This window comes from Amblyomma americanum, chromosome 10 (assembly GCF_052857255.1).
Source record: "Amblyomma americanum isolate KBUSLIRL-KWMA chromosome 10, ASM5285725v1, whole genome shotgun sequence".
In the NCBI taxonomy this organism is placed as follows: domain Eukaryota; kingdom Metazoa; phylum Arthropoda; class Arachnida; order Ixodida; family Ixodidae; genus Amblyomma; species Amblyomma americanum.
In genome coordinates, this window is record NC_135506.1 from 62,471,922 (window position 1) to 62,499,344 (window position 27,423).

Below are 27,423 nucleotides of genomic sequence, written 5' to 3' on the forward strand. Positions count from 1 at the left end.
CCCAAGTTAGGTGTAGCTGGCATCGCTTCAAAAGCTGTTGGACAGCCTGTTTGAATGTTTCGACGAGACAATCCAACTTAGGGGGATGAAAGTACTGAGAATGTTTCATTAAAGTGATTTTGCCACATTTTTGTGTTGGATGCACGCGGATACCTTACACGTCATACTCACAGTGCAAGCAAAAGCCACATGTGAGATAGACAATGGCCTGGTGACAGTAAGCCCCATTTTATTCTGATCCAAAACTTGATATCCAAAGTACAAACCATTTCTTGCAATTTATTGAAGAACACTTCCTTTTTACTACAGCTTACTTGATCGAGGCAATGCACTTGTAAATTCTTTTTAGAATGTTGAGTTTTTTTTTTTTCGGTGACAACTTTTCACCAGCATGTTTGGCACATAATAGCCACAGCTGCTTATGTACCATAAAATCTCACATAACATCATAATGACACAGGATTACTGTAAAGGTAGTAATGGGTTTTTAAAGCCAATTTGTGTTGAGGGGGGACGAAAATTCAACGACTGTTGTAGTTGTCCCAGAGCTGTGTGTCGCAGTGAAATTTCAAGTCACGTGCCACAATGCAGGTGATGGGCTTTGTGGAGAAGGGCCACTACCAGCTGGCTTGCACCTCAACATTCCGGATCACTCAGAAGTCCCCGGAACCCGCCCAAGTGATCTGCCACCCAAACGAGTACTACGTGCTGAGCCGGCAGTTTAGAGAAGGCTCGGCAAATGACACTAAGTTTGGTACGTGTGTCCAGCTTTTTATTCCCTGACTCTCTTTCTCAAAAGTGTGATTCGCGTGTCTGCCCGAAACGAGATAGTTACTGCACCATTCCTTCCTATGTCAGGGGTTCTCAAACTAGGTTTTGCAGGGCTCTTGGGTTTCATGGGTTGCTTCATGTATGCCTCAACACCCATCTTTGCTTTGCCCACCTTTCTTTTTCCTGAGGGCTGCTAATCACGCTGTAGTTGCACATAGCAGACTGGTTCACTCTGCAGTCAGTCATGCCAGCTAGGATGTGTGGGGTCCCGCAGCACCTTTTGAAAATATTTAGGGTTTTCCGAGGCTAAAATTATTGACAACCCCTGGTTTATGTGTCCGTTGCCATTGGATAATTTTTTTCACTGGTCAGCTGAGCATGTTTGATCACGGAGAGGACAGAATTCGCTGAATATATTTAGCCTGCGCAGTGAATGAGATTTCTAGCATATACACATCCAGGATAGTGATACAAAACGAGTCTCTGTACTTTTTGTTTCGAACCACAGCATCAGTTGCTGCACACTCACGCAGTGGAGGAGCTTCTTTTAAAGTTGAGGCTTTCAGGTGGTGCGCTGAGCGCTGGCATCAGTGCTGTGCAAGTGGTGCCAGTACACGCTCTCTTCTCTTGCACTTCTTGCCTTTTCGTATGCTGGCAACTTCAGTAGCAGATAAAATCCTCTATTACTATGCTGATTCGTGAGGCAGTCTTTATTACGTCTGGGCTGAATGCTATCGTTAATATTGTCCAAGTCTGTTCCCCCCCCCCCCCTCCCCCCATCCTTTCCTTGGAAGAGCTCTCCTCGAAAAATAAATGCTGTGATGCTATCAGCACCCAGCATCTTGATGCACTGCCAAGGCCTGCACTGCGGACAGCACGAAACTGAGGAACATGCAAAGAAAAAGTGATGTTTAAAAAAGAACTAAATTCTCAATGACAAAAGTGGGGGTTGGGCTGGTAGGGTTTTTCATTTCGGACTACAGTTGAGGACACTTGGAGTGGTGCCTCATTGCATGAAAAGGAATGCACGTCTGTCGCCATATTTCTGCTGGTATGTTTTGTGGGTACAATAGTAATGTACCCAGCTCATTCAGAAAAGTAAACGCTTTTCAGACGATAACGCTGGCATAGGTGAAAACGTTTATCAGTCACTTCCAGATGGCGCCACAATCCGAAAGCACCTGGAAGGTGGTCCCTGAAATGGTCACTTTTTAAAGCGGAGTTTCTGTACTGATCTAAAAGCTCTGGTTTTACTGCACAAGGAATTTGCTGACGACAGCCTTAGTTAATAGACCACATAATCCAACTATGCTATTACACATCTTGCAATTCAAAGCTGAGCAGATCACAAGAGAGCTTTGTCTGTCTGCAGGTTCGTTGCGGAACATCGAGACGCAGAAAGCTGTAGTTTATTCGCAGAAGTCCCAAAGTGTCGAGGACTTTGGCGACGACATGGGGGACCTGGATGAGATGCTTTCCAGTGCTGAGCAAAAGGGTAAGAGTGACAAAACAGGATAATTGTGGTTGGTCCTTTTCAAACAGTCTTTCCCAAAAAGTTGCCATCTTACTGTGTTCACCTGTGTTCGTCTTCTCATTCCTTGCATCGACTATGTTGTGCCGTGTTCTAATGAAGCATGCTGCGGTAACTAGCCTGGCCTATAGACACACACCATGTTTACAAACATAGGGGGCGCTTGTGGTTGCTGGAGGCTAAATTCACTGTAAATGTTTCAGACCACCGCATTTCTTTTCCCTGTGCCGCCGGGCATGGAAGTAATATGGCTGCCATGACCCAATGTTGCCACAAAAGCGAGCACAAAAATTTGCAGGGAGCTGCATAGAGCAGCAGCCTCCTAAGTACCTGAGCTGTTTTCTAGGAGTTGCATACATGTGTAGGTTTCTGCTGAAACGAGTTACAAAAACAGTTGTTTCCAATTTCTTCCTAGTGTTTGTTCACAATATCACTGAAACTAGCTTTGCAAACTTGGCAGAAGTTTATTTTGTCATTTATAATAATCTTGCCAAGGCAGATACACAGGGCATCACAAACGTTACTGTCATGGTTGGAGCGTCAGGCAGTGGCAGCCGTATAGTACCTTCCAATCCGTTGGCGGGGAGAGGGGAATACGGCAATCTAAGAGTTTTTCCAGTGTGAATCTACTGGAGGCGACCGGGTGCATTGTCTTCATTGTAGTTTGCTGCAGTGTGCTGTTTGCTTGCGTTTGCCTACCAGAATGCTTTCTCATGTAGAGTTGTCCAGGCTGTCTGGTTTGAACGACTGTATTAGTAAGCAAATTTAGCACACATGGCAGCATGTCTGACTCCATGAGAAACTTTTGTGATTTGGAGAAACACCCGGGGAATAGAGCCCCGGTAGGTAGCATGCCCAACATCACAAACACATTTATCGTGACAATTTTAAAAAAATGGCTGTTAGTTTGGCATTGCTGAGCATGAAACATTGTGCGAAATCATGGTTTTTTGCCGTAGTATACCACCGCCACTATCTCAAAAGCGTGATTGATGTGTCTATAGATTGCATGCGAGAGCTGCCGGCAAAGTTACTGTTTAACTTTAAATAGACAACATTTATTACTTATACGATTTTAGTTGTAATTTACTTTTCAGTTTTACTGACATTTCTTTTTTTTCTGTGTATGGTTGCAGCACAAGAGGAATCGATGATGGAGTGTTAGCAGCAAGGCACTATTCTAGCTGTGTAACCTGTATTTATTATGAATAGTATCGTGGGTAAAAGAAAGAGGACAAGGGAAGAACGGTTTCAGCAGTTTTTAATAAATATCCTGTTTTAACGTGCCTCTCCTTCCTGTAGATGGAATGTCTCTTGCTGGCACATAGGAAGCTGCGAGTCTTGTCCCCTTGCTCGTATCTCAAAGCACATGATTTGTATGACATAGAACTGCAATTGCAGGAACATACTCAACAAACAGATTACTTCACAAATCACGTATTGGCAACCTTCGAGTGTTGTGCTCAATTATACAAGAGAGTGAATCACTTACTGCAGTTAGCTGTTGTATGGCCGCTTACAGCTTATATTTTCAGAGAGTACATACTGTGTATTCAAAAATACAAAATTTCAGACCAGTCGTTCAGTGGTCTACCTTTTGTTGGGATGGTTAGCAAACGAATCCTCTCAAACTATGACTCGGTGTTGCTAAGTAACGCAGGTTCAAAGCTGAAAACTAAAAGCACAAACCTTGCAAAGTGCCTCACTCAAGTAAAACCACTAGTAAAGTAAATCATAAGTGCAACTAAAACCACATTTAGCAACACTTTCAGCATAAAAACACTTGTAAAGAGCCGGCATTTCGAAAGCCTTCAAACCGCAGATACTGCAGAGTGTCACAATACGACAGCAGGCAGAAGTGATCCTCTAAAGTTTGCATGATTGACAAGATTTACAGTTCACTGCTTTCCTAGTCTGTTCAGTGGAGTGCATGTTGTCTCAAACCATGTCTTGAAAGAGACCGGTAACAAAACATTTGGGTGACGTTTATGCTTCACCTTTAAGAGCAGACAAGCAAGCGATTTGCCTACTCAGCACTCACACAATGACCTAATTCCTAATTAGCATACTCATAATTACTCATGTACGAATCAGTACATGTTTCTAAGACAGTTCACAAAGTCAAAGACTGCAACGCATTTGCTAGGTCCATCTTTATACAGCATGAGCCAATGAGCCTTTGTGGCCTATGGGCAGCGTACCTGTCTGAAGGTCTCTAGTTCGATCCCACACAAACCCAAATTCACAAAATTTTCTTTGCAGCTCAATTACGTTTCTTTGATCACAGGAACCTCCCTGAGAAATTTGGCATCAATCTGAGCATTTTTTTACCTGTCCTCGAATTTTATTAATTCTTTGCTTCCGCTTGGATTTTTTGTTCAAGGCGAATGATGGTGATGCCCGCTATTCTGTGAAATGGGACCATTAGCACTATCTTTTTAAAAAGTTCTAAAATTAAGCCACAAATGCAACGATACAGGGTTCTAGAACACAATTTTTTTGTCGAAAGTGTAGGAACAGCAAGAGCTTGTGACGCCATGAACACACAAGGAACATAACAGTGCTGTCCACAAGATGGAAAATACGTATCTGAGAGTCTAAGTATGTATCCAAAACGTCATTCTTCACTGTTAGTCTGAATGTGCCCACGACATGCATCACTAAGTTGTACCATAGGCATTTTATAAACTCTTTCGGATTTGAGATTGCTCGATTCATTTTCCTGCAGCGATTGCTACACTAGAGCTTCAGTCTAGCATTTTTTTTCTGTTAATTGAATTTCAGTGAACTTAAAAATGGTACAGTCAATTACAGAAAGTATATGTTCTTTTCTAATTAGCACGTGTAAGTCATCGCAAGTTTTATGACATGCACAATGCAGAAAAAAAAGAGTTCTCCATTGCAGCATCTTGCCCCTTCCTAAAAAGGGGAAGAAATATAGCAAGAACCCGATTCATGTGACATGCATTCCTGGCTGCCCTATAGAGCCCTGCAACACTTTCATTGCTGAAAACTGCCTTCTAAGGTATGGAGTCCCTTGCTAAAATCATGGTTTCTTGAGCTGATTAAAATGTTTAATAGGTGCTCCTCAGTATCGATCTCAGTACTTATGGTGACAGCATTATGGCATCCCATGCTAGGCAACCAACAAAAAAATGCATATGTTCAGTTTGTGTTGCAGGGCTCCACAAAGGGCAGACACTCCAAGCACCAGCTATCCTACAAACTTGGTAGCAGTATCTGGTGTTCTGTAAATACATGCTTCAGTATGACAAACAAACTTGCCACACAAGCTATGGTTCATGATAGTAGACACGCCTTGAAAGACTTTTATAAGGCACACACTTTGACAGACATGCCACAAAATATTAGCCCTCATGCATTTTGCGAGGCATTTGCAAAGCATTTTGTTGAAGCCACTCCTTGCCGCCTCTGAGCTCTGGGCAAATCATTTTGACAAGTTCTTTTCTGGTATAGCCACTGGTAGGAGAGGTCTTGAGGCTAGTCAAATGTGCCTCCTTCAAACTTTAGTTGTCCTCTTTATTTCTAGGCCAGTAAGTTTTGTCTTTTGAAGTACTGCATATTCTCGTCTTTGAGCTTCTTTATTTTTGTGCATACATGTGTTTGCCGACTTCCTTTGAGCCATGCAGAATTAGAACCTTCCAGCCTATCACATTGCCTTATGGCAAATATTGCCGTGCACCTGATGTGCCGGGCATAGTTGAAAGCCTTCACTAATGTCATCTGTGCTCTTTCTGAATGACTCTGTGCTGCATTGCAGAATGAAGGCGCATGAAAAATAAGTCTGGTGTAGCCATCTTTACTTGATCGGATGCATTACTTTTTGAAAAGATAGTTCTCTTTAAACAGGAGCTGTGGTGTTCTTTTTGCAGATTTAAGTTATCATTGCGAAAGCAATACTACGCCAGGTCTGATCACCCGTCGCTTATGCCGTGCTCCCCCCAGAGCCGGCGCTGCGCTTGGCAAGTGGTGTGACGTCAGCTCTCTCCATTGCTATGACGACGCGTGACGTCAGCTTGCTCCTCGCCGCAGCTAGAAGGGAGCCGCTCGTCGCGTGTGCCGTCGCCCCCGAGCTGGTGCCACGCCTAGCAGGTGGTCTCTCCGTTGATATGACGACCTCGTCGCCTTGCGCTTGCTCCGTGGTGGCTTCACTGGGATATATAGCGGTGCGCTACGCGTTGGTTGATCAGTCTCTGTAGAAGCTTGGGCAAGTTGGTGTGACATTGTTTTTCAGCCTCGCCATGGAAGTTACCGACGAAGAGTCTATATCTGGATCTAGTTGCTCTACTGCTTCGGAACAGTTAAATTCTAAGGCGAAAGCTAAGCAAGCTAGGAAGAATGAGAGAGAGAGGTTGCAATGTGCCTGGGAAACAGAGGAACAACGAGAAGAACGATTGCGAAAACGATGAGAAGCCGAAGCAGCTAAGCGAGCTTTCGCAATTCAACCAGGTTTAGCCAGGGCTAAACCACAGCCAATTTTTATAGTTGTATGTATTATGGCTATCATAGTTTGTGCCTTCCCTGCAAGGGTCAGTACATTTGTTTGCCTCAAATATTCATAATGTTGTTTTCAAACCAGCAGAACAGCAAATTAGAAATGTGCTGTGTTGCCTGATGTCAGAAGCTGCAGACGATGACTCCAAGCTAAGTATGAGTAATTGATATCTGCACACAGGACAGGGCTACAAAAGGCAGGAATTATCATGATTGCCAGAACCAGGATTTCCAGTACAAAATGCAACCTGGAGCGCTGTTCAAGAGACAAAAGCGTGGCTTTGATATTCTTTCAGAGAAAATGAACTGTCATCATATGGCTCTGTGGTTAGGTTCCGAATACTAAGAAGTGTGTGCGTCACAGATATTTCTAATCAATGCTGAGCTAACCAATGGAGTACCCCTTCGAGCTTCTTTGAGAAGACTGATGCTGACCCCTGTGTGAATGACCAGAAAAAGTACCAGGGCAGGTGTTAGGCCAATTTCTTTTTTCTTTTTTTGTTAAACAGCTCCCTACTCCAGCTTCCATAGCACTGCATGGAATTTGTTAAACAGTGTAATGAGGCTCCCTCGCAGTTATCTGAAGTCGACGCCAACTTCAGCACAAGGAGACTTCGTGTGGCATCATTTAAAGCTGTGAAAAAAAAAATAATTTGCAGTTTCTGCCATGTTCCATCCTGTCGCATGTAGACATTCGAGTAAGAGTGTGAAAAGCTGTACACAAGAACTGGGACCAAATGCACGCGTAACCACGATGGCGATGCCACGCTGCCAATGGCAGTGGACGGATGGAACATGGATGTCACGAGACGGAAACAGCACCAGCCAAGAACTTGCAGACTCCTTCTTGGGTTGTGCTGCAGTGAGAAGAGAATTGCAAACAAGGTTTTATAACGTATATCCTCATAAATTCAAATTTCAAGGTACCAGAGATTTTTGTGTGAATTATCAGTAGTGCATCTTAAAATGATCCAAAAGCAAATGTGATTTGCTCTATCGATATCTATGCATGCAAATATTATTTTGGATTTATTTCTCTATGCAAATGGAGCTAAAAGCTTTCGCACAACACAAAATATGGGTGGAAGGCAGTGATATGTTATTCAAGTCTGGTTGAATAAACATCAGTAATGCACTGATTTCACAATAGAGTAAAACCATATTAAGACCTCAAGGGACTGGAAAAAAAGGATTGAATTATCCAAAGGTCGAAAAGTCGAATGGGTACAAAAAATAAAATAAAGAAACTTCCACAAACACGTTTGAACTGCAGCAAGTTTAATTGATGAAAAAATGGGCAATGGTCATTTGCTTTTAAGTGAAAACTGCATCGCAATGACGTTCTTTCGGAGATCCATCATAGTGTACCGCATGCCCACTGTCAGGAATATCAAAGCATGACTACTCTAAAATACCGTACTTGCTCATGTAATTTGTGCTTTCTTTTAAGGCTTCAAAACGAGGGTGTGAAAATCACACAAAAATTGTGAACATGTCCTAAACACACTGCAAAGGTCATAACACGCAATATTTACTCTATATTGCCGCTGATATGTCGACCCTCACCCCTTTTTGCTGCCCTCCCCCCCACCAAAAAAAACAAAAGTTGATTTAAATCTAGGACGTACCTCCCCGCGGGATGGCATGGCGGCACATGTGCAGCTCAAAGCGAAAAATTGTGGAGGCACCTAAGTAATTCTTCTGTGTAAATGTGACAGCATGTTTCACTTCTCGGTGGACACTTCAACCGTGCCGTTTGCTCCAGTGCCACGTATCTGCCATAACGTTGTCAACGCCAGTGAACGCCGGCAGCCTATTGCTTTAGGAGGTGATGATGATGTTATTGGCATGCTGCGTTTCTGACACAACATTGTCAGAAATGTTAATACGCTGAAATTTGTGGCAGATTCCGATGAAACCGGGCTCCCTCCTGCAGCGTAATGACCAAGAAAGCGAACATTTGGTAAGATAGCTGCGAAGTGGCATTTTGCAGTAAACAACTACAGTTCCGTTGAAAACACTGGTGCTCTGCTTTCTGCACTCGATGACACACCGTCTTCCTATAGTGAAAGGAGGTTGCATAACACTTACCTGTTTCCGAACGAAATGATGGTTGTAATCTCCCTAAACCACCAGTTTCATGTGTCAGCGTTGGTAGACGGGTCTTAGGTTGTCCACCATGACCTTGCACATCTCAGCTAGGTCGTAGGTCGGCTTCCAGCCCCAATCTCGGCGCGCGTTGCTGTCGTCAAACACTTGTGGCCATGAGTCAGCTGTGGACAGTGACAGTAATGAGTTTCATATAATAATGCAAGGCTAAGAGCTTGCAGTGTAGAGTTGACAATATCACTTTGTTGCTACCAGGGAGTCGATGCTAATTACATTGACAAAAAGGAAACCGCAGTCTTAATGTTACCTACGAATTTGCATTCTGCTTAAGGAATACTGCAAGTTCCTCCAGTCAATTTTTCTTGATAAACCCAAGATGCTTACACCAGTCTGGAGTAATTTCGAGTTCCGTGAAATAAAAACTTTCTCACTAGCTGTTCACATTTTAGCATGTTAAACCCGCTGCGAACAGAGCATCGTTTATTTGAGATATTTTGAATTTTGCAGACTACCAATGTCGAGCGCATGCTTATAGCATTCAGAGGCACGTTCTTCAAATAGTTTTACGTGTATTTTGTAAGAAGCATTTGCAGGAAATATGCAGCATCTTTTTTGAAACTGCTGGGAGCAGAAGGAATAATAGCGAGCTTTAAACAGCTCCAGGGTTTCTTGTCTTTTTCATCACTTGCGTTTCCAACAAGCAATACTGTACGAGGTTCGTCTTCGGAGGCACTTTCGCACTTGAGGCGACGCTAGCGGGTAGCTTAGTGGCAATACTTGCATAAATTTTTCTTGTCTACTGCAATCAGTAGACACCTTTAGCATACCGTGTTAGCGTTACCGGAGTACAGGGAGCCCGCCCACCGCCAGTGTGCTTGTGGCGACTGGTTGTAACGTGGCAAATGTCCGTGCAGTTGCAGGGCACCTGGCGCCATCTGGTGCCCTAAGGGTGATTTACACATGTGCACTGATGGAGCATGGGCTCCCAGTACTCTGGTAGCGGTAACACGGTATACGGTGGCACGCAGTATGCTAAAGGTGTCATCTATTATCGCTTCTGGACTCACCGATTTCTTGCCGTCCGTCTGGCTTGTACTTGATCTCCAGCTCGGGCACCAACTTTTTTACTTCTTTGAAGAGCTCCTCGGGCGTGAAGTCCATGGCTGTGACGTTGTAGGTGCGAAGCTTGAGGTTCTCTGAAGGAGCCTCCATCATCTCCATAAGAGCACGCAGGCAGTCAGTGATGTAGATCATGGGCAGGCGCGTGTCGGGCCCCAGATAGCAGGTGAATTTGCCATGCTTCAGGGCATCGTGGAACACCTGGACTGCGTAGTCTGCATGCCAGAAGCAAGGATTGTCTGAAGGACACAGTCTCAATACCAGGTGTACGGTAAGAATTAATGCACACCTCCCTCTCCCACAGATGCCCAGAAGTCTGCCTCTTAGAGTATGGCGCAAGTTCAAAAGAGAACATCTGTAGCATTCAATCCGAACCCTCCCCCCAAAGTGCAAATTCTGCACTAGCTTGTCGATGGCTGTTTCCATTCTGAAGAGTTTGTCTTGCTACACTTTTCAAATTCGACTCGGAGGTAATGGCAATGTGGGCTTTTCAATTAATGCAAGTTGTCCAGCTGTTCCCTTTCATATCAGGCCAGACTGTGTGTTCAGGGCCGCCATTTGCAACGGGTTTGTGGAAATTTTGCAAGAAGCATTTTTTGGTATCTCGTATGAAAAACTACACCTAGTCAATGTGTGCACACAGGGAACAGAAAGTCGAGACCTGCACAACAGTGGGGGCGTAGCCAGTTGCTGTTCGTGTGTGTTCAGCATTAGCTATAGGTCTTGTGCAATTCTCCATGAGGCACTAATAATACCCTCATAGGAACACAGGAGCATGTGATATCCGCAGCACTGCCTTGTAGTAGAGCCACCAACTGCATTCTCGGTGACGTTATGCGCATGTGCAGCTCGGACCGAGTAGCTATGCTGAGCGACGATTGCAGACTAAGAACACAAATCTCTCTGGTTGGTCTCATCACCATCCTGATAGCCGCCGACATTGAAGACGAATATGTGCTGTCACGTGAGTCATACGTCACGGCTCACCCGAAGGTGTCTGTGTGGAATTTCATTTTTGAGCCTGTTCTCGCTGGTGATCGTCCTCATGCTAAACTACCGCGCCGTTGTCATACTATGTCTGCGCAACTTTACCTGTGGTTCCGCCACCGGGTTCGCTGTCGTACGAGATGACGCCCGGAAACCGAAGACACCGGAAATCCAGGCCGAATTTGTGGTGGTAGTACTGCACACAAAGTCATTGATTTTTTCAGGGTATATTGATGTTTCGCTATCAAACAATAGCAAAATTATCCACCACACTTTAATTAAAAGAAGGTATGAATCAACTTCACTCTTAAATCTGTAGTGAATAAGGGTGAACAAACTGTCGTATAATTACTTTCATTTTGGTCATTTTTATTTAGGACATTATATATCTGCGGACGCACATAACGAGGGAATGATAGCGCTTCCATTTTGGTTTGTATGCGCTTTTACAATGCTCTGTGAGCAAATAAACGATTCTGCACAGCAAATATGGGATTTTCAGCTGAACTGAAATGTCCCGCTTAAAGCTGTGGAAGAATGCCATTAAATCACATTATGTAATTATGGAGCTGTATTTAGTATGCTTTCCATTTCCTTTCGTTTCTTTTGCCCGCCACCATTGACAGTGTCCACTTGCCAGGCCTGAGAGCCACCCAGCAACATCGCCAGCTCCATTATTATTTAACTGGAGCATGACCACTGGCAGAGGTGCAAAGAAAAAGAAAGTTAACGAAACTTGAAATTTTTTTTTCATCATTTACAGTACCTGCACATGGTCCTGTCAGATGCATAAGGACTTGCACATTTGACGAAAGAAAAAACTGTCTTAAAAGGGGGGACGGCGTTATTGGCCTCGATATCAAAATCATCTGACTGTAAAGAGCAGTGTGTGCCATCTGCGGTCACGTGATTGAAATAGAATTAGTAGTGGGCGCTCTTGCGGGGTAATGGGTGGCCATGGAGGAAGGAAAACTAAATTTTCCTTCCTCTATGTGGGTGGCGATAGGACACACGGTGCTGGCGTTATTTCGCGCGAATGACGCGCCCTCTGCCCGACAAGCCGTTGACAGCTTCAAAAGAAGAGAGTGCTCACATACCTCGCCCAGGAGTTCGGCGTGGACCTTGGACACTCCGTAGATGGTGCGGGGCCTCTGGACGCATAGGTCGGGCGTTGGGCTCCGGGGGGAGTCCGGTCCAAAGGCGCCAATGGTGCTGGGCACGAAGAGGCGCAGCCGGTACTGCTTGCTCAGCTCCATCACGTTGTGCACGCCCTCGACGTTGACGCGCATGGCCAGCGGAACGTTGCGCTCACCAATGGCCGACAGCAGGGCGCTGAAGTGGACGAGCCAGTCGACGCGCTCGTTCACCACGATCTCCTGCAGGTTCTTGAAGTCCAGGATGTCCGCGTAGATGTAGGGGCCTGCGCAAGGTTTGGCTTGATTTAGGTATGCCTACATTCGTCATACTTAAAAGTGGACACGCATATATACATTCGCGGTCAGTAGTCCCAGCGACGCGTCAGTGGTGGCAAGTGGTCTATACCGATGAAATACAGTGTTTAATGACAAACAGCCTGCTTTCACTAAAAACTTTTACAGAACGTGTAGAAAAGGCAAAAAAAATGAAACACAGGTATCGTCGTCACCAAACGTTTTTACAAGCACGCTGCGATGATGCCATTGCATTTTTCAGCATGGATCTCTGAGGCTATACCACACCACTATCTACTTCCACCAGTGATTCCGCAGGCCAGCGTCAACAGACCTAAGCAGTCGAATTTTACTAGGAACAACAAATGGGTAGAACTGTCCTCAACATTCCTTTTGTAATGCATATTACAGAAAGCATTGCCCCTTGGATCGGCACAACTTTTCACCTTGGTGCATCTGCTTCGTGACAGAAGCTCCGACCATGTCTCGTGTGTTACAAGTCATATTAAGCGCGACTGTACAATCGGCGATATCAGTGCACGTTAAAGAACCCCAGGTGGTCAAAATCTCTGCAGCCCTTCACTACGGCGTTCATCATAGCCTGAGTTGCTTTGAGATGTTAAACGCCCATAAACAATAAACTGTTTATGGGTACTGTCGTGATATGGAAGCGACCGCTTTAGCCCTAGCCCACCCTCACTGAACTGCCCTACTGCACACTTTAGAGGAACAGCGTACTATATCTGTAAACTCCAGCCAACGGATTCATTACTCATTACCCACACACGGCGAAAAGTAAGTACCAAACGTACTGCCCAGGTATGGAGGCAACCACTTTAGTCCTGGCCCACATGCACTGAAGTGCCTACTCCACAGTCTAGAGGGGTGCAGAGAATATCGAATTTCAATTCTTAGTAAAAACCGATTCTGTATGACTCTCCGGATGTGTTAATGTTTGTCAGGCAGCAAAATACCGATTTGTTGCTGAGAAATTTGTGTTAAAATTTTCTAAATTCAAATGTTTGGCTCCTACACCAAAAAGGACTCCGTAATCACCATTTTGAAATGAATGGCAGTGTGGTCTAGGCTCTGGGATCTGCGCGCAAAACTCTGTGTCAATGTCTGCATTTCACTTGCGAAATCAACCAGTGATGGCGACTGCTGCACTTTATTTTTTGGCCTCTTCTGGGTTATAAGAGCTCCGTTTTCTGTGAGAGTAGAATTTGATCGTTAAAATGCGGTAACATAAACTCGTAACACGTATGCGCCCATATGAATAAAAGAGTAATGTCCTCTAGAGCACTCCCTTTAATTGCTCACTCTAAAACAGAAAGGAGTGAAAAGGGAGTAAGTCGTCCTCTAGGACAGCTTAATCACGTTTTATACCTTCCCGTTTCAAGTTTATCGGTGCAGGTCAACATTAATTTGTCTTTGCTTTCCCTTTAAGTTTTCAGGAAGACTGCAATTACTCGCCAAAAAGTTTTGGCAATTACGGTCAACTTTAATGAATGAAAACCAGAGAACTGCTCAGTGCAGCTCAAATCAATTTTGCACACTCAGTAATGGTCCACAAATATGCCAGATATGCATCTGTTTCGTGAATTAGATGGGAAGAATTGAGCACGTAATATGCGTGATTTCTGTCACTTTTGGTCTTTTTCGGAGCGCCGGTTCTATGGACCCAAAAACCGCTCAGTCAGTACCAAGATTAATGTTTCTGTTAAACGCTGCAGAAGCCACCCTTATGTTTTTTGTCCGTGGTATTTTTAAAAAGACGATGCAAGCAGGCAAGTAGAACAAAATAACTGTTTTATGCACGTTTTTCACTCGCTGCACTTGTATCAACAATTACTGCTATTAACAACGCATACCACTGAAGCATAAATACATCTGTCTTTTTTAATGAGGTAAAGCTTGTTTTTCTATCATAGGCGGAAGGCTACAGCGATAGTGCAAACATTGTGAAAAATGGCCAGTGGCCGCGAAAGCGTGGAACCCCTGCTTTAAAGAAGCCCAGGTGGTACAAGCGCTTTGGCCTAAATTAGTCTGGCACCCTACACTACGGTGTCCTTCAATGCACATGGGTTGCTTCAGGCCATCAAATCCCACAATTCACATTTTTATATTCTTCATCGCCACTTATTTGCAAAGAACCTGATCGCCGCACCAAAAAGCATTTATAGGTTTTGCTTGGCCGGCGCAAATCTGTTCACCTTCATAGGTTTCATTTTAACATGGTTCAATTTTTTTTTTGTGGAATCACATGAACTAATGAAAAAATTATATTTCGACCAACATCTAAAGTTAGCAGGGAAACAAACTTTATTTCTTTTCAGCAAAATATTCGGTGAAGAGCAATGTCAAATAAAAGCAAAATAAAAGTAGATAATTACAGGCACAGCAGCGCAAAAGACACGAAGACAGAGTAGACAGACAAGGACAGGCGCTGACGTCTACTCTGTCCCAGTCTCTTGTGCACAGCTGTAAATTTTATGGATAGCCATTTCCCAACAGACACGTGCATACTTAGGCATGACTTGACCCACCTTCGTTGAGGATGCTCTTGGGGGGTCGTACAATGTCAGACATGATGACGTTTTCTTTCCCATACTTCTTTCTGAAGAGAGAAGTACGGTGTGTGACACAGAGTATCGCTGCCAAGGCACCACGTATGCAAGCATGAGTGTTCACAGATAAAGATAAGCACTACGGTATGTGGGACGCAGTTTAAGACTACAATTTTCTCACCTTAGTAATCGAGCCAATCCAGTTCCCAGCTGTCCTAAGCTGCCTGCACCCAGAAGAAAGAGCGACATTAGAATCTGAAGAAATTGAAAAACAGAGCAAAGCAGCACACTGAAACAATCACAACAAACTCCGTATACGTGTATCCACTGCCTCTTCGGTTCAGAAGATATAGTTTGGTTACTTGCCACCTCTCAGAAATTGGAGGGGAGCTCCGCCTTAAACGTAAGATTTGATAGCGTTAATGGCTTCATGCCCGTGCATGCGGAATTGGTCATTCTCTACATTTATGGATCGCTGGGAGTCCTCATACCGCACCTGGCGCAGCGGTTAAGCGATGCGCCACTGCCGTGAGTTGGCACTTGCTGCCACTGCTGGGGCTCGTGCGACCCAAGTTGCTCTTCCCGAGCAACCGATCATTAATTTAACCGCCACCTGCTACGGTAGTCAGTTTGATCACAATACGGTGGGTACATTGTGATGACGCCACAAGGTCACGTGACTTAGGTGGACCACCTCAGTTGCTTCTCCGGAATTTATCACTCACAACGCCGGCGACACCAGATTTTCGGCAGGACAGGAGCTTTAATGCTATCGCGTTAAAAAGCAAACCTGTACAGCACGTACAAGCAAGGCCTTCAAGAGTGGAGATATATTTTGAAGCTGATCGAACGTCGACTTCAGCAAGCGTGCGACTCTACAGTACAGAAAGCAAACAGCGGCACAGAAACGTTATGCGTGGATTGAGAAGGCGATTGCTCACACTCACGCTTGCCTTCTCTTGGAATCCACTCCGTTACCCTTAAGGACCAGCGGTTATCTTGCCTCCGCAGTACATGCTCTGCCCAAGCCCATTTCTTCCTCTTGATTTCGGCTATGATGCCATTACTCAGAGCAGGGCTTTACCAGTTTGTGATTTAGTGGGCAAGGCCTTTTTGCCCTGCAGTGGGTGTAGTAAGGCTGATGATGATGATGATGCCTTTTTCAGTGCATGAATAATGTGGTACGGTTGAGCAAGCGTTTGTCCTGTGCAGTTCTCTCATGGACGTGTCATCACTTTATTGATGTCTAAAAGGCCTTGTCTGCTGAAGAAGCATCTATGCCTCCTAACTAGCACATCTCTAGCAGCTCGGATGTCAAGCCGGAATGAAGTGTGGCGGGTCTAAGCTTCAGTTAAAAAAATAAGGTAGAGGTGCTGGGAAAACTATGTTGTTCTGTAGCTGGGCATGGCTAGATGCGGACGCTGTCCTATAACTTCAGGCTCGTTTGTTTTGAGTTTTAGAGTTCACTGCATAAGTTCATTGTTTTGTCACATTGAACCATTAATTACTTCGATTACTAGTTCGTAAAAGTTCTTCTAGCAACCTACATGCTTCGAGATAAGAAATGCTGTATTTGTCGAAAAACTCCTTGTCAAATTTTCTCTTAATTTGGGCTGCCGGGAAGCTATGCGCTGTCCAGTTTCGAATACTTCTCGAAGCCCTTGGACTCTGCTTAATTTCATGTACACGTTAAAACGGTCTTTAAGCATTTCGTCCAATATTCTGGGTTTCCTTTAATCATCTATTATTCTTCGAAGATTCTGTCGTGCCGCGATTGATTTTATTTCAGCACGTTCTTCTCCTAGCGTCTCTTAAAAAATTAATAAAAGTTGCGAAAGCAAGACTTAACACATGGATGCATGACTGACCATTGACCATGTGCATAAACGGTCAGTGTACATGCATGCAGCGCCGCACCCGCCAACGTAGCTGAATTCCAGCACAAAAAAGGCGCTGGCATTAAGAAGGGAGAGCCTCGGAAATTATACGCCCGTTCCAAGTTTTTTTTTTAATCAATATCTCCGTTCCTTTTCTGCCGAGCTGCTCTTTACCTGTGATGAGCACCCTGGGTGGGTCGCTGTCAGAGGCCCCCTGCGACGCGGAGCGCGCTGACGTGCAGCGCCCCGCCGCGGTCATTGACGGCCTCAGCACTCGACGAAGTGTGCTCTGCATTCCGGTCAGCATGACCTGCAGTGTGACGAAAAAAAAGAAAAGGAAATTAGCGAAAGAAAATAAGTACTACAGTTCATATCGCAGGACCTGGACAGTGGCGCTGGATAAAAAAGTAATCATAGTAATTAAGCGCCTATTAAAGAGGAGGGGGATTAAGGTGGAAGTATGCTTCGTTCTCTATTCGTTTTTTTACGCATGATAGATTTACTGCATTTTCAAGATGCATGCAGAACCAGAAATCAATCTGGATTAATAATTAGATGACAAATGCGCGCAGGTAGCAAGGACAAGCACGAACTCTCAAGTGAGGTTCATTAAAGCTCCTGCGCCAGTGCATCACGTGCCCACGTTCTGCGCTGAAGAAAAAAAAAACATCTTTGGCGCGTATGCAGAAACACGCGAGGAACTTAAGAGATGGAAACTGATTGCTTCCGCTTGCCTATTTATCCTCTAATTATACGAATCACCAAATGGCCGAAAAATCAACTGTTTAAGGAAAAAATCATTCGAACTTGAGTGTTTCCCTTCATGTTGATCGCGACTGTACAGGCAACCTGAGGCGTGATATCGTGCCTGGGCCATGTATCTTGGCACAACATGTTTTTACGCGCCACAACGTCGACAAATGTAAAAAAAAAACGGTCATATTAGTTAATATGAGTAAATAAGACGCACGTCTGCCTGATTAAAAAAAAAAAACTTGTAGCGCTATTACTCTCGCACACGACCTCGAGCGTCGGAGTGACCCTCGCAGTGTCTACCTTGAGCGCCGACCTACACTTGTGAGACAAAGAGGAGATGTTTAAATCTGCCAAAAATTTCACAGCTCGAACTGTCCCGCCGAGCTGGGTCGTGCAGCCCACCCGCACTATACTCTGGCAAGGACAGGTTGTTTTCTTAAAGAGAAATCCTGCAGCACTACAGGCTTGCAAGACTCAGATTCCCCCAGCAGATAAAACGCTCTCCAAGCAACAGGCCAAAGCCTGGCGTAAGCTTCAAACTAACACCTATCCAAATCCCCAATTGTGTAGCTTCTATTCGGAAGGACTCTACTCAAACAAATGCAAAAATTGTGATGCGAAAGCCGATCTAAATCATATGATCTGGAACTGCCCGCAGTCCCTACCCGCGAGTCACTTCATTACCGACTCTGCTCATTGGGAGGCTCTATTGCTCAGCCCCGACCCGGGGATACAGATCAAGCTCCTCCAGCTGGCTGAAGACGCCGCTGCTGCCCAAGGGATAGCGGCCGCCGTTTAAGCGGGGGGCGACTTCGTGTCGCTCCTCTATATCCGCTGGAAATAAAGTTTCACAACCAACCCCACATAGGCGTTTGTGAAGGAAAAACAAAAATGATGTACAGAACAGCTGCAACGTATAACAGTTAACTGCGGTTGCCTACCGGTTTCCACTGTGCGGATGTGATTGCCAGACGGCGCGCCTCACAGCGCAGTGCACGTTGTTTAGCGGGCTGTGCGTAACAAGGCAGTTTAATTTTAGCTGTCGCGTATGTCACGACTGAGAAAGAGGAGATTTATTTCTCTGTTATATGCTTTTTTCTTCTCCGTGCAATGAAAAAAAGACAAACCTGGACAGGAGGGGAATCAGTTGCTGCCTTTCTCCCCCCTCGCAGACTCGTGACATCGAGTAGCTATAAATTTGCTGTTGTGTGAGTGAGTTTAGAGATGAGACAAATGGCTGGCTTCTTTATAAATCATAACTGTATATTTGTTTCCATTTTGTTCTGCCTCACGCGTAGTTTTCTTTTTTTTTTTTTTTGACACGTAGTTTCCTCACTTGACAGTGCTCTTGAGCAGTGAAGCACGCTTGTCAGGCGAGCCGAGTGAAATAATTTTTTGGGAAATGGAAATGGCGCAGTATCTGTCTCATATATCGTTGGACACCTGAACCGCGTCGTAAGGGAAGGGATAAAGGAGGGAAGGAAGAAAGAGAAGCCGTAGTGGAGGGCTCCGGAATAATTTCGATCGCCTGGGGATGTTTAAGGTGCACTGACATCGCACAGCACATGGGCGCCTTAGCGTTTTGCCTCCATAAAAATGCAGCCGTCGCGGTAGGGTTTGAACCCGGGAACTCCGGATCAGTAGCCGAGCGCCCTAACCACTGAGTCACCGCGGCGGGTGAAATGAAAATTGGTTTCGAGGAAATTAAAGGCGCAGTAGTGTCGCATCTCGGTGGACACGTCAGACGTGGGGTCCGGGAAATGATGAAGGCGGGACTGAACGGAGAAATAGTGAAGAAACGGGTGCCGTAGTGGAGGTCTCCGAAATAATTTCGACCACATGGCGATCTTTAACGTGCACTGACATCGCACAGCACACGGGCACCTTTGCGTTTCGCTTCCACAGAAACACGGCCACCGCGGCGGGTAAAATACGTTTTGTTAATACGACTCATCCTATGCCATGGCATCCAATTTAACGGGTTCTGTGTGCGTCAGTTTTCCTCAAAAGCTGTACTTGATGGAAAACCTGATTATCATATTAGTAACCAAACTAGTTAAGGGCAAGGAGTCGATATAGGGAGCTAGGCTGCCAGCAGTCTATTGGACGTTATTATTGGACGTTGACGTTGACTTATGGATAGCCCACTACTAAATGCGCCTAAAGACATTTGTTCTGGATACTTTTCATAATCGGACACATAAGCAGTTAGGAACACTGGCTCCGCTGTTTCTGACTGCATGTCCACAAGGGAAGTTCAGGGTGTTGAACTGTAAGTAGGAACGTATAAGAGTTCCCGGAGAACACCCGAGTTACACACGATTAGCTGACAATATTCTCCAGTTAAGGAACTCAGGGTATATACTACAGGACCCGTAACTGACGACTTAATCAGAAAAAGTAAAACGGTCGGTTTTAGAATTATAATGAAGAAATTAACATCCACAAGTCTATGAACAAAAGTTTACGACAGGTAATGACGATATTGAAGTAGCGAGGGGCTACACTCATAGAGCTGAAAGGACTGCAACAAGTACACAGCAATAAAGAAATCCTCAGGAGAGTAAGAATATATTGGAGTTCCGATTGCAGGCAATTAGAATTTACTAGCAGCAATTTACCAACGCAGTACTATATATTATCATAAGGCAAACAGCGCAAAAAATACGGAACAAGAAGCGACAGACAATGCGCTACAACCCTAGGTGGTCGAAGTTGTTCCGGAGCTCTCCACTACGACGCCTCTTTCTCTCTCCCTTCTTTCACTCCCACCTTCCTCCCTTTCCTTACGGCGTGGCATAACTATACGGCCCTTTGTTTTAGAGTTTCATTTTTTTTTTGAAAATCGGCGATTAAAAATTCGGCGATAGTTATTAATCTCAAATTTGGGTGCAAATTGGCTTATTCAACAAAATATTGTATTATTAGAAGTTCTTCTAGTCATTTTTTTTTGTATCAAAAGACGAGCTAATGCATACACGATGTAAAGTCCTGGATTTTTTTCTCGTTATTTTCGTAAACGACGTGAAAATGGCTAGTTGCACTAAAAATTTACGAAAACAGGTGTATTTTTTATTAGTTATTTCGTCGTGTAAATATAATTGGTTTTTTGGGGAAAGGAAATGGCGCAGTATCTCTCTTATATATCGTTGGACACCTCAACCGCGCCGTAAGGGAAGGGATAAAGGAGGGAGTTAAAGAAAGGAAGGAAGAGGTGCCGTAGTGGAGGGCTCCGGAATAATTTCGACCGCCTGGGGATCTTTAACGTGCACTGACAGCACAGCACACGGGCACCTTAGCGTTTTTCCTCCATCAGTTCCCGGGTTCGAACCCGACCGCGGCGGCTGCATTTTTATGGAGGCAAAACGCTAAGGCGCTCGTGTGCTGTGCGATGTCAGTGCAGGTTAAAGATCCCCAGGTGGTCGAAATTATTTATTCGCGTGCGTTGCTATTTCCTGCGCAACACTTTCCTCATCCGTGCAAGCCCTTTACGTCTTCGTACATTGCAGCAACGTTCACTCAACCTCAAACACACAACAACCCTTGGAGCAAAACGTCGTTAGCGAGAGAACGTACGCTCGACACAATGCTGCCAATTAGACGCCTGCTGAGTACCCTTGCTTTGTCATCTCGCTTCTAAAACGTACTTTTAGAACGTGTCTATAATTAGAGCGCATCATCAATAACAAGCACTGGAAGAGGTCTAAAATCTCTAGTTAATTGAAAACACCCTTCTGGCATAAGCACATGAGGTCCGGTTGTTTTCCTGCGGTCTTCAGTTTAGTTCAATGGAAGTTATCGAAATGGCGCATTTTCGGGTAGAAATCGGGTTTAACGCGATTTTTAAGAAATTTGGTCGGGTGCAAGGTTGTTTAAAACTCGGGAACGAAGGACCCTAGACAAAACGTGTCTTCTTCACGTCTTACTGACTACGTACTTACGCATACCCGCAGTTAAAAGTTTAGGGAGCTCAATATTATCGAAGAAAAAAAAATTGGAGGGCGCTTAAGGTTCGCCTTTAAGAGACGCGACAGCGTGTTTCAGCGCTGCCAAGGAGTTCACGGAACGCCAACGCCCGTTCGGCGCGACGCGTGGCCCGTTGGACAATTTAAGGAAAGGACGCCTGTCTCACATATCTTGGCGGACACCTGAACCGGGCCGTAAGGGAAGGAAAAATCGATCAATCAATCAATTGATCGATCAATGAATCCTTAACGCTGTCGCGTTAAAATCCCTTCCCTTACAGCGCGGTTTAGGAGTCCACCGAGATGCGCCATTTTTCACTCAAGGCCATAGACGCCGACGACACGGCTTTTCTGCGGCACGAGCTCCTTAACGCTGTCGCGTTAAAACTGCTGGCGGTTTAGCATTGATAACCACGAAATACTGTGCGGAAGCAGGTTTTTGCAGGTAGACAGCAATGCCGCGTGCCTGAAAGCGCGACTGAAAGGGCGTTTATTTTCCTTTTTGGCGACTTTTGCGCAAATATGTAAGTTGATGCGGACGACGACGCGGAATGCACAGCACGAGAGTGTGTTGAAGTTTAACACGAGGCGTGATCAGCTGCGGCAATAACATGTGCTTACAAGTATCATTGTCATTTAACCACTCGGCTATAAACCTCAGCGTCGATCTCCTGCGTACGTTATGCATTTCACGTTTCATTTCGCTGTTCCTTTTTGTTTACTCCTTCCTTCCTCAGCATTCATTTTATTTTCGTTCAGGAAATATTTATCCGAAAAACTCTCTGTGCCCTCCAATTCTTGGCCAATCCCCCTATGTGGGCATGTGCCATTGTATGAGGGTCACAACAACAAAAATAACATGTCCCAGAAAAAACAACAACATTGGGACAGGCTACAGCGAGCAATCAAAAATGACACTGAGATCTCGCCTTACAGTATAAGGTTTCTGCCTGTCCTGAAAGACTCCGGGATTCCGTGCGATCTGATAATGCTGATTGGACTCTTCTAAAAGAGCCTTTGGAAGAGCCGCATGATGGATCAACACGCAGAGCCGCCTCATTCATCTAAGTCTCTGTTCAGTGAACAGTGCGCCTTGGTGCAGGGGGTTTGTGCTGCGTAGGACCGGCCGCCTGAATGGTTGCCGATTTTTTATGCATGTGTATGTCTTGTCACCGGCAATTTTGATATGCTGCTGGAGTGCAGTGTACGAAGACCTGAGAATGTGTGTCTGTATCGCGGAAAAGTATGCATGTACGTAAAGAATTTGGTAGCTCAGCGGGATGGATTTCCATGACAAAGAAAAAAAAATGCGGCAATAGCATATATAGTGCCCTCGTGCAGTGACCAGCGAACCTGATCAGTTCGCGCCGCCGCGGGTTCGAGTCCCAGACGCGGCTGTGTTTATTTTACTTCTCCAAATACCCCATGGACCCCACTCCAAACTAAGCATAGCCATCGGCAAACATTCAAAGTCTCGTTTATTTCCTGCCATTTCCCGCATAACGTGGCTATAACTTCAGAGGCTTCACCACACACCGGCATCTTGCAGGTTATGAGGCCAGTAGTGCTTTCGCATTAGAGATCTCAATTTCATCGCTGTCTTTCCTCGCAGCCTTCGCCGTTTGCTTCCGAGAGTGCGGATTACACAGTGCACCATTAAATGTCACGATCCGCCCTGGACGTAAATAAATTATTTTCTCCAAAGTCGCATTCCACAAACTCACGAAATCGGGCGAGCATCGGTCCCACTGCGAAGTGTCGACATGCAATGCTAAATTGCAATGCTGCATGTCAAGGACTGCCAGTGTTCCCCTCGGTTTCATCTGGTCAGTATTATCGGTCGGGGGGGGGGGGGGGGGGGGGGAATGAAGACGTGAGCGCGAGCTGCTGGAAGCGTTTTTAATCAGGAAAAATGAGCAGATACGCGTAAGCGACCCTTCAATCATAATCACTAAAAAGGAGTTTCAGTTCTTATCATAGTAAAGTTTCCCTCACCTTGTCCAAAATGTGCGCTTGCGCACGAAGCATGTATAAATGTGGCTGAATTCCTGGCAATAATTCAGTTGTAAGTTCTGCGTTGTTCTGCGTGTGCCTACTTCCTCTTGTCCTGCGTCCGTTTCGCTGGTTCCACCATTGCTCATTATGAACCAACCAGCTCAGCAATTTACTTTATTGTTTCTCGGTAGTGATCAACAGAACAAACCGGCATTATAAAAGGCAAGGTTTGCGAGCGAATTATTGCGTGCTTCGATCACACTTCACTATTTTGAGCGCTTTCTGAGCACTCTTTTTAGTGGGTGAGCATTAGAAGGGACACGTCGCGGAAAAACTGCCGTGATGTGGGAAAGGATCGAGGCCTTAGGAGTGAAGCCCTGCAGGTGAAACCCCACCCAGCGGATTGTGAGCTAACTAACCACCCTGGCAGGTGCCAGTTAAATTAGTGATTAGACGCGAGAGGCTGCCCGGGAAAAGCAACCTGGTTGGCAACCCAAGCCCACCGGTGGCAGCACCTGCCATAGAAGAGGAGAGGGGGGAGGGGGCGCATTGCTTGACCACTGCACCACTGCGCCAGGAGGGGTACTCGAAGACTCCCAGGGATCTGTGAATGTAACCTTGAGGATGTCCGATGTCGCGGCGTTAAAAGGAGACGACCAGAATGAAGACATCAGGAACGAACAATAAAATAAATTAAAAAAAATCGGTTTGTGGTCAGTGAACGTAATTCGTGTCGGCGACCGCTGCCGCATTTCCATCGTGCCGCCCAAGCGAACGCCATATAGTTTTGAAGCGAAAAGCTTTCACTACGCTAGGTGAAGCAGTCGTCGCGTAGGCCGGAGAATGACCTTGAACGACCTTCAGCGCAAGCACGGTAGCCGCGTATGGCCATATGTGGTATAGTTATGGTGTCGAACCCTTGACCCCTGACCTTTAGTTGACCTCAGACCTTTGACATTGGGTGACCTTTGGGTTGGCATTTGAACTTAAGAACATCCGACGGGGTCACGTGAATCCACGTGATGACATCCGATGGGGGTGTCGTAAGACCATGTGATACCACGTCATAGCCACATGGTCGTGTGGATATATATGGAACGGCTGTCACGAGCTTGTAGCGGAGCAGCCATGGACGAGCCTCGGAGACCTAGGAAGCGTCCTTGCTTTTCGCTGAATTCCAGAATGAGCCAAGTTAATCCACTGCCAAACTTTTTAAAACTTGTTTTCCGTTCGGTGTCAAGTGTGGTAATTCCAAACAGCCCGTCTGTCCGTTCCGAAAACACTGCAGAGGTGGTCGACAGCTTTCTGGTGCGGGCATTCCAACAACCCTCGCGGTGACTGGGCGAACGACCAACGAGTGGGGAGCGCTCTTGGAGCGGCCGGAGATGACCTCACGCTTTTAATGTGCAGAAGATTGGTCTGCGCCTCAACACTTTAGCGCCCGCACTGCAGAGGTCGCGTGAATGACAACACACGAACAAAATCATGCGGATAGCAATGAAGAAAGCGCACGCTGCGCACATATAACCGCGCTGTGTAGCTTGATAGCTTATTCCTTTACTCGTATCACTAACCGCACGTTAACACCCAGTGTTTCGCCGGTGTATGTTAAGACGTTTCTTTCCTTCCTTCTTTCTTCCTTTTTCTTTCCTTCCTTCTTTCTTTCTTGTTCTTCCTGTGTCTATTTCTTTCCTTCCTTATTTCTTTCTTGTTCTTCCTGTCTTTATTTCTTTCCTTCCTTATTTCTTTCTTGTTCTTCCTGTCTTTATTTCTTTCCTTCCTTATTTCATTCTTTTTTCTTTCCTTCCTTCTTTCTTTCTTGTCTTTTTCCTTTCTTTCTTTCTTTCGTTCCTTATTTCTTTTTTCTTTCCTTCCTTATTGCTTTCTTTCCTTCCTTTTTATATTTCTTTCCTTCCTTCTTTTTTCTTTCTTTGTTTCCTTCCTTCTTTCTTTTTTCCGTGACTGTTCTGTCCCTTTGTTTTCTTATTTCCTCCTTTTTCTTTCGTTTTCTCTTCCTGTGACTGTTGTCTTTTATCTTCTCCTTTCTCTCTTTCATTCTATCTTTCTGTGACTGTACACTGCGTCCTTATTTCCTCCTTTCTTTCTTTTGCTTTCCTTCCTTCCCCCCTGCCCATTTATCTCGTGGAGATCAAGCAGTCGGTGCATTCATCAACTGATACCCTTTCAAACACGCGCATTGCTTGAAAGTACCAAAAATCAGGCGACCAGTTGCCGGCGGAAGTCGGCGAAAACCGGAGCCAAGCGGAGCAGTGCGGCATACAACAACAAAAAAAAAAAGCCAAGTGGCGTCGCATGATAGACGGCGAGGCTTACTTTCATTGGAGAAAAAAAATAAACAAAAGGGAAAGAGGAGGAATACGGGGTGAATGATAGAACCGCCGGAAGCGGAGCGGACGGGCAACGCATGCGAGAACATCGCTGCTCCATATATGCTGACACGAGCATCGGACAGGCTCCGCACGTGCGCTGGGAAGCTGTGTGTCACGAATCGTGCAGGCAGACGGAGTAATCGACGCAGGAAGCGCTCGCTGTAGCCGCATAATGCGCGCTCTGGATCGCGCTGTCAGTGGGGGGATTTCGAAACGTGTGCACGATGAAAATTTATGAGCCGCGAAGTCGGTTTTGCTTTCGGCGAAATGGGCTCTTACGGCCTCTCGATCTGTCCGCTTAAGGTTTGTCTCAGTGAAATAACCCTGTCCACAGGCAAGCCAGCAGCACTGAGCAAAAACTGTTTCGTGCGCGTGTACAGAGCCTCTCGAAATTATCAAGCCGGAAAACAGGCGTCATTTCCTGCGTGAGTTTTTTTTTTTTTATAAACCCCTTCATCCGCCACGTGAATCGTAGCTGCGCCCCGATTCAGGATGTTATACATCGTAAACATGTTCTTCCTTCAGTTTATTCCACTTGTCTACGTGGATTCGCTGTTTCCAATGAATGTCCTCCACTCATCCAGCGACAAATTTTCCTGAAAGTATATCTCCATCAGTTAGCTGTATATCGTCCTTGGTGGGACCTGTGTCCTCTGCTCTTCGAAGTCCACCTCTAACACCCTTCTTCCAACTATTATTCATTCCATCATATCGCGTGACTAAAACAACGAGGCCTTCACTCCTATAGATGTAGCTTCTTTTCTACGCTCGCTATCTTAACCCTAGCCTATTATGTGCCGATTTCGCACCTCCGTCCTTCTTGATCACTTCACACATCCCTCCCAGTATTCCCATCTCACTTGCTTCCACCCTCTTGAAGTTCTTTTTCTTCAGAGTTGTCGTCTTAATTGCACCCATCACAGCCGGTCTCACCGCCGTTCTGTGAACTCAAATACAGCGTAAATTATATCACTTGAAACGCAAGAAAAAGAAAAGCTTCCGAGATATTCGTCAAGGTATTGAATTTCTGAAGCCCTCTGTTGGGACGTCTGCGTCATTGAGAGAGAGCCGTATTTCTGCATGCAGCTGAGTCCGCGCCTCGGCCAGTTACTAGTTAACTCAAAATACAGAGTTCACTCGTCCTGGCATTCCATCTGTGGACGAACGATCGCAGCGCCAGTTACCCTTCTGAACAACTGCATGAACTCTATGCGTGAGTGCTCCGTCACACGTTTCGCACGCTCATTGCCATGATGACTGATGGTATCATCTCACTGCAGCGTCATCTCGTTGATAGCATCAACATCAACGCCGCCGTCACTACAACCACACTTATGTCACAAAGAGTGAGTGGCTTCCATTCTTTGAGTAAACAAGAAACGTTCTTTTAAATATGGGTAAGGACGGCTGT

At 45.4% G+C, this 27,423-nt stretch overlaps 2 protein-coding genes across 7 annotated transcripts in view; one reads left to right on the forward strand and one right to left on the reverse strand.

The window, feature by feature from the left end:
- The window catches only part of LOC144107679 (DNA primase large subunit-like), a 31,408-nt gene extending 27,803 nt beyond the window's left edge, over positions 1 to 3,605 (forward strand). The window contains exons 10-12 of the mRNA XM_077640793.1: positions 592 to 754; positions 2,144 to 2,266; positions 3,439 to 3,605. Coding sequence (XP_077496919.1) covers positions 592 to 754; positions 2,144 to 2,266; positions 3,439 to 3,467 — 315 coding nt within the window. The 3' untranslated portion in view covers positions 3,468 to 3,605. The remainder of the gene's footprint in view (positions 1 to 591; positions 755 to 2,143; positions 2,267 to 3,438) is intronic.
- Positions 3,606 to 4,807: 1,202 nt separating this feature from the next.
- Positions 4,808 to 27,423, reverse strand: part of Tdh (L-threonine dehydrogenase) — a 57,870-nt gene continuing 35,254 nt past the window's right edge. For 4 of the 6 annotated variants that reach the window (XM_077640799.1, XM_077640796.1, XM_077640794.1 and 1 more), the window contains 8 exons: positions 17,081 to 17,216; positions 15,211 to 15,253; positions 15,009 to 15,079; positions 12,130 to 12,452; positions 11,138 to 11,228; positions 9,994 to 10,260; positions 8,909 to 9,090; positions 5,829 to 7,674 (listed from right to left, as the gene is read on the reverse strand). In XM_077640799.1, the coding sequence (XP_077496925.1) occupies positions 8,963 to 9,090; positions 9,994 to 10,260; positions 11,138 to 11,228; positions 12,130 to 12,452; positions 15,009 to 15,079; positions 15,211 to 15,253; positions 17,081 to 17,213 (1,056 nt within the window). In that variant the 5' untranslated portion in view covers positions 17,214 to 17,216 and the 3' untranslated portion in view covers positions 5,829 to 7,674; positions 8,909 to 8,962. Of the gene's footprint in view, positions 7,675 to 8,908; positions 9,091 to 9,993; positions 10,261 to 11,137; positions 11,229 to 12,129; positions 12,453 to 15,008; positions 15,080 to 15,210; positions 15,254 to 17,080; positions 17,217 to 27,423 lie in introns of all 6 variants that reach the window. The other 2 variants (XM_077640797.1, XM_077640798.1) reach the window with 1 other exon arrangement.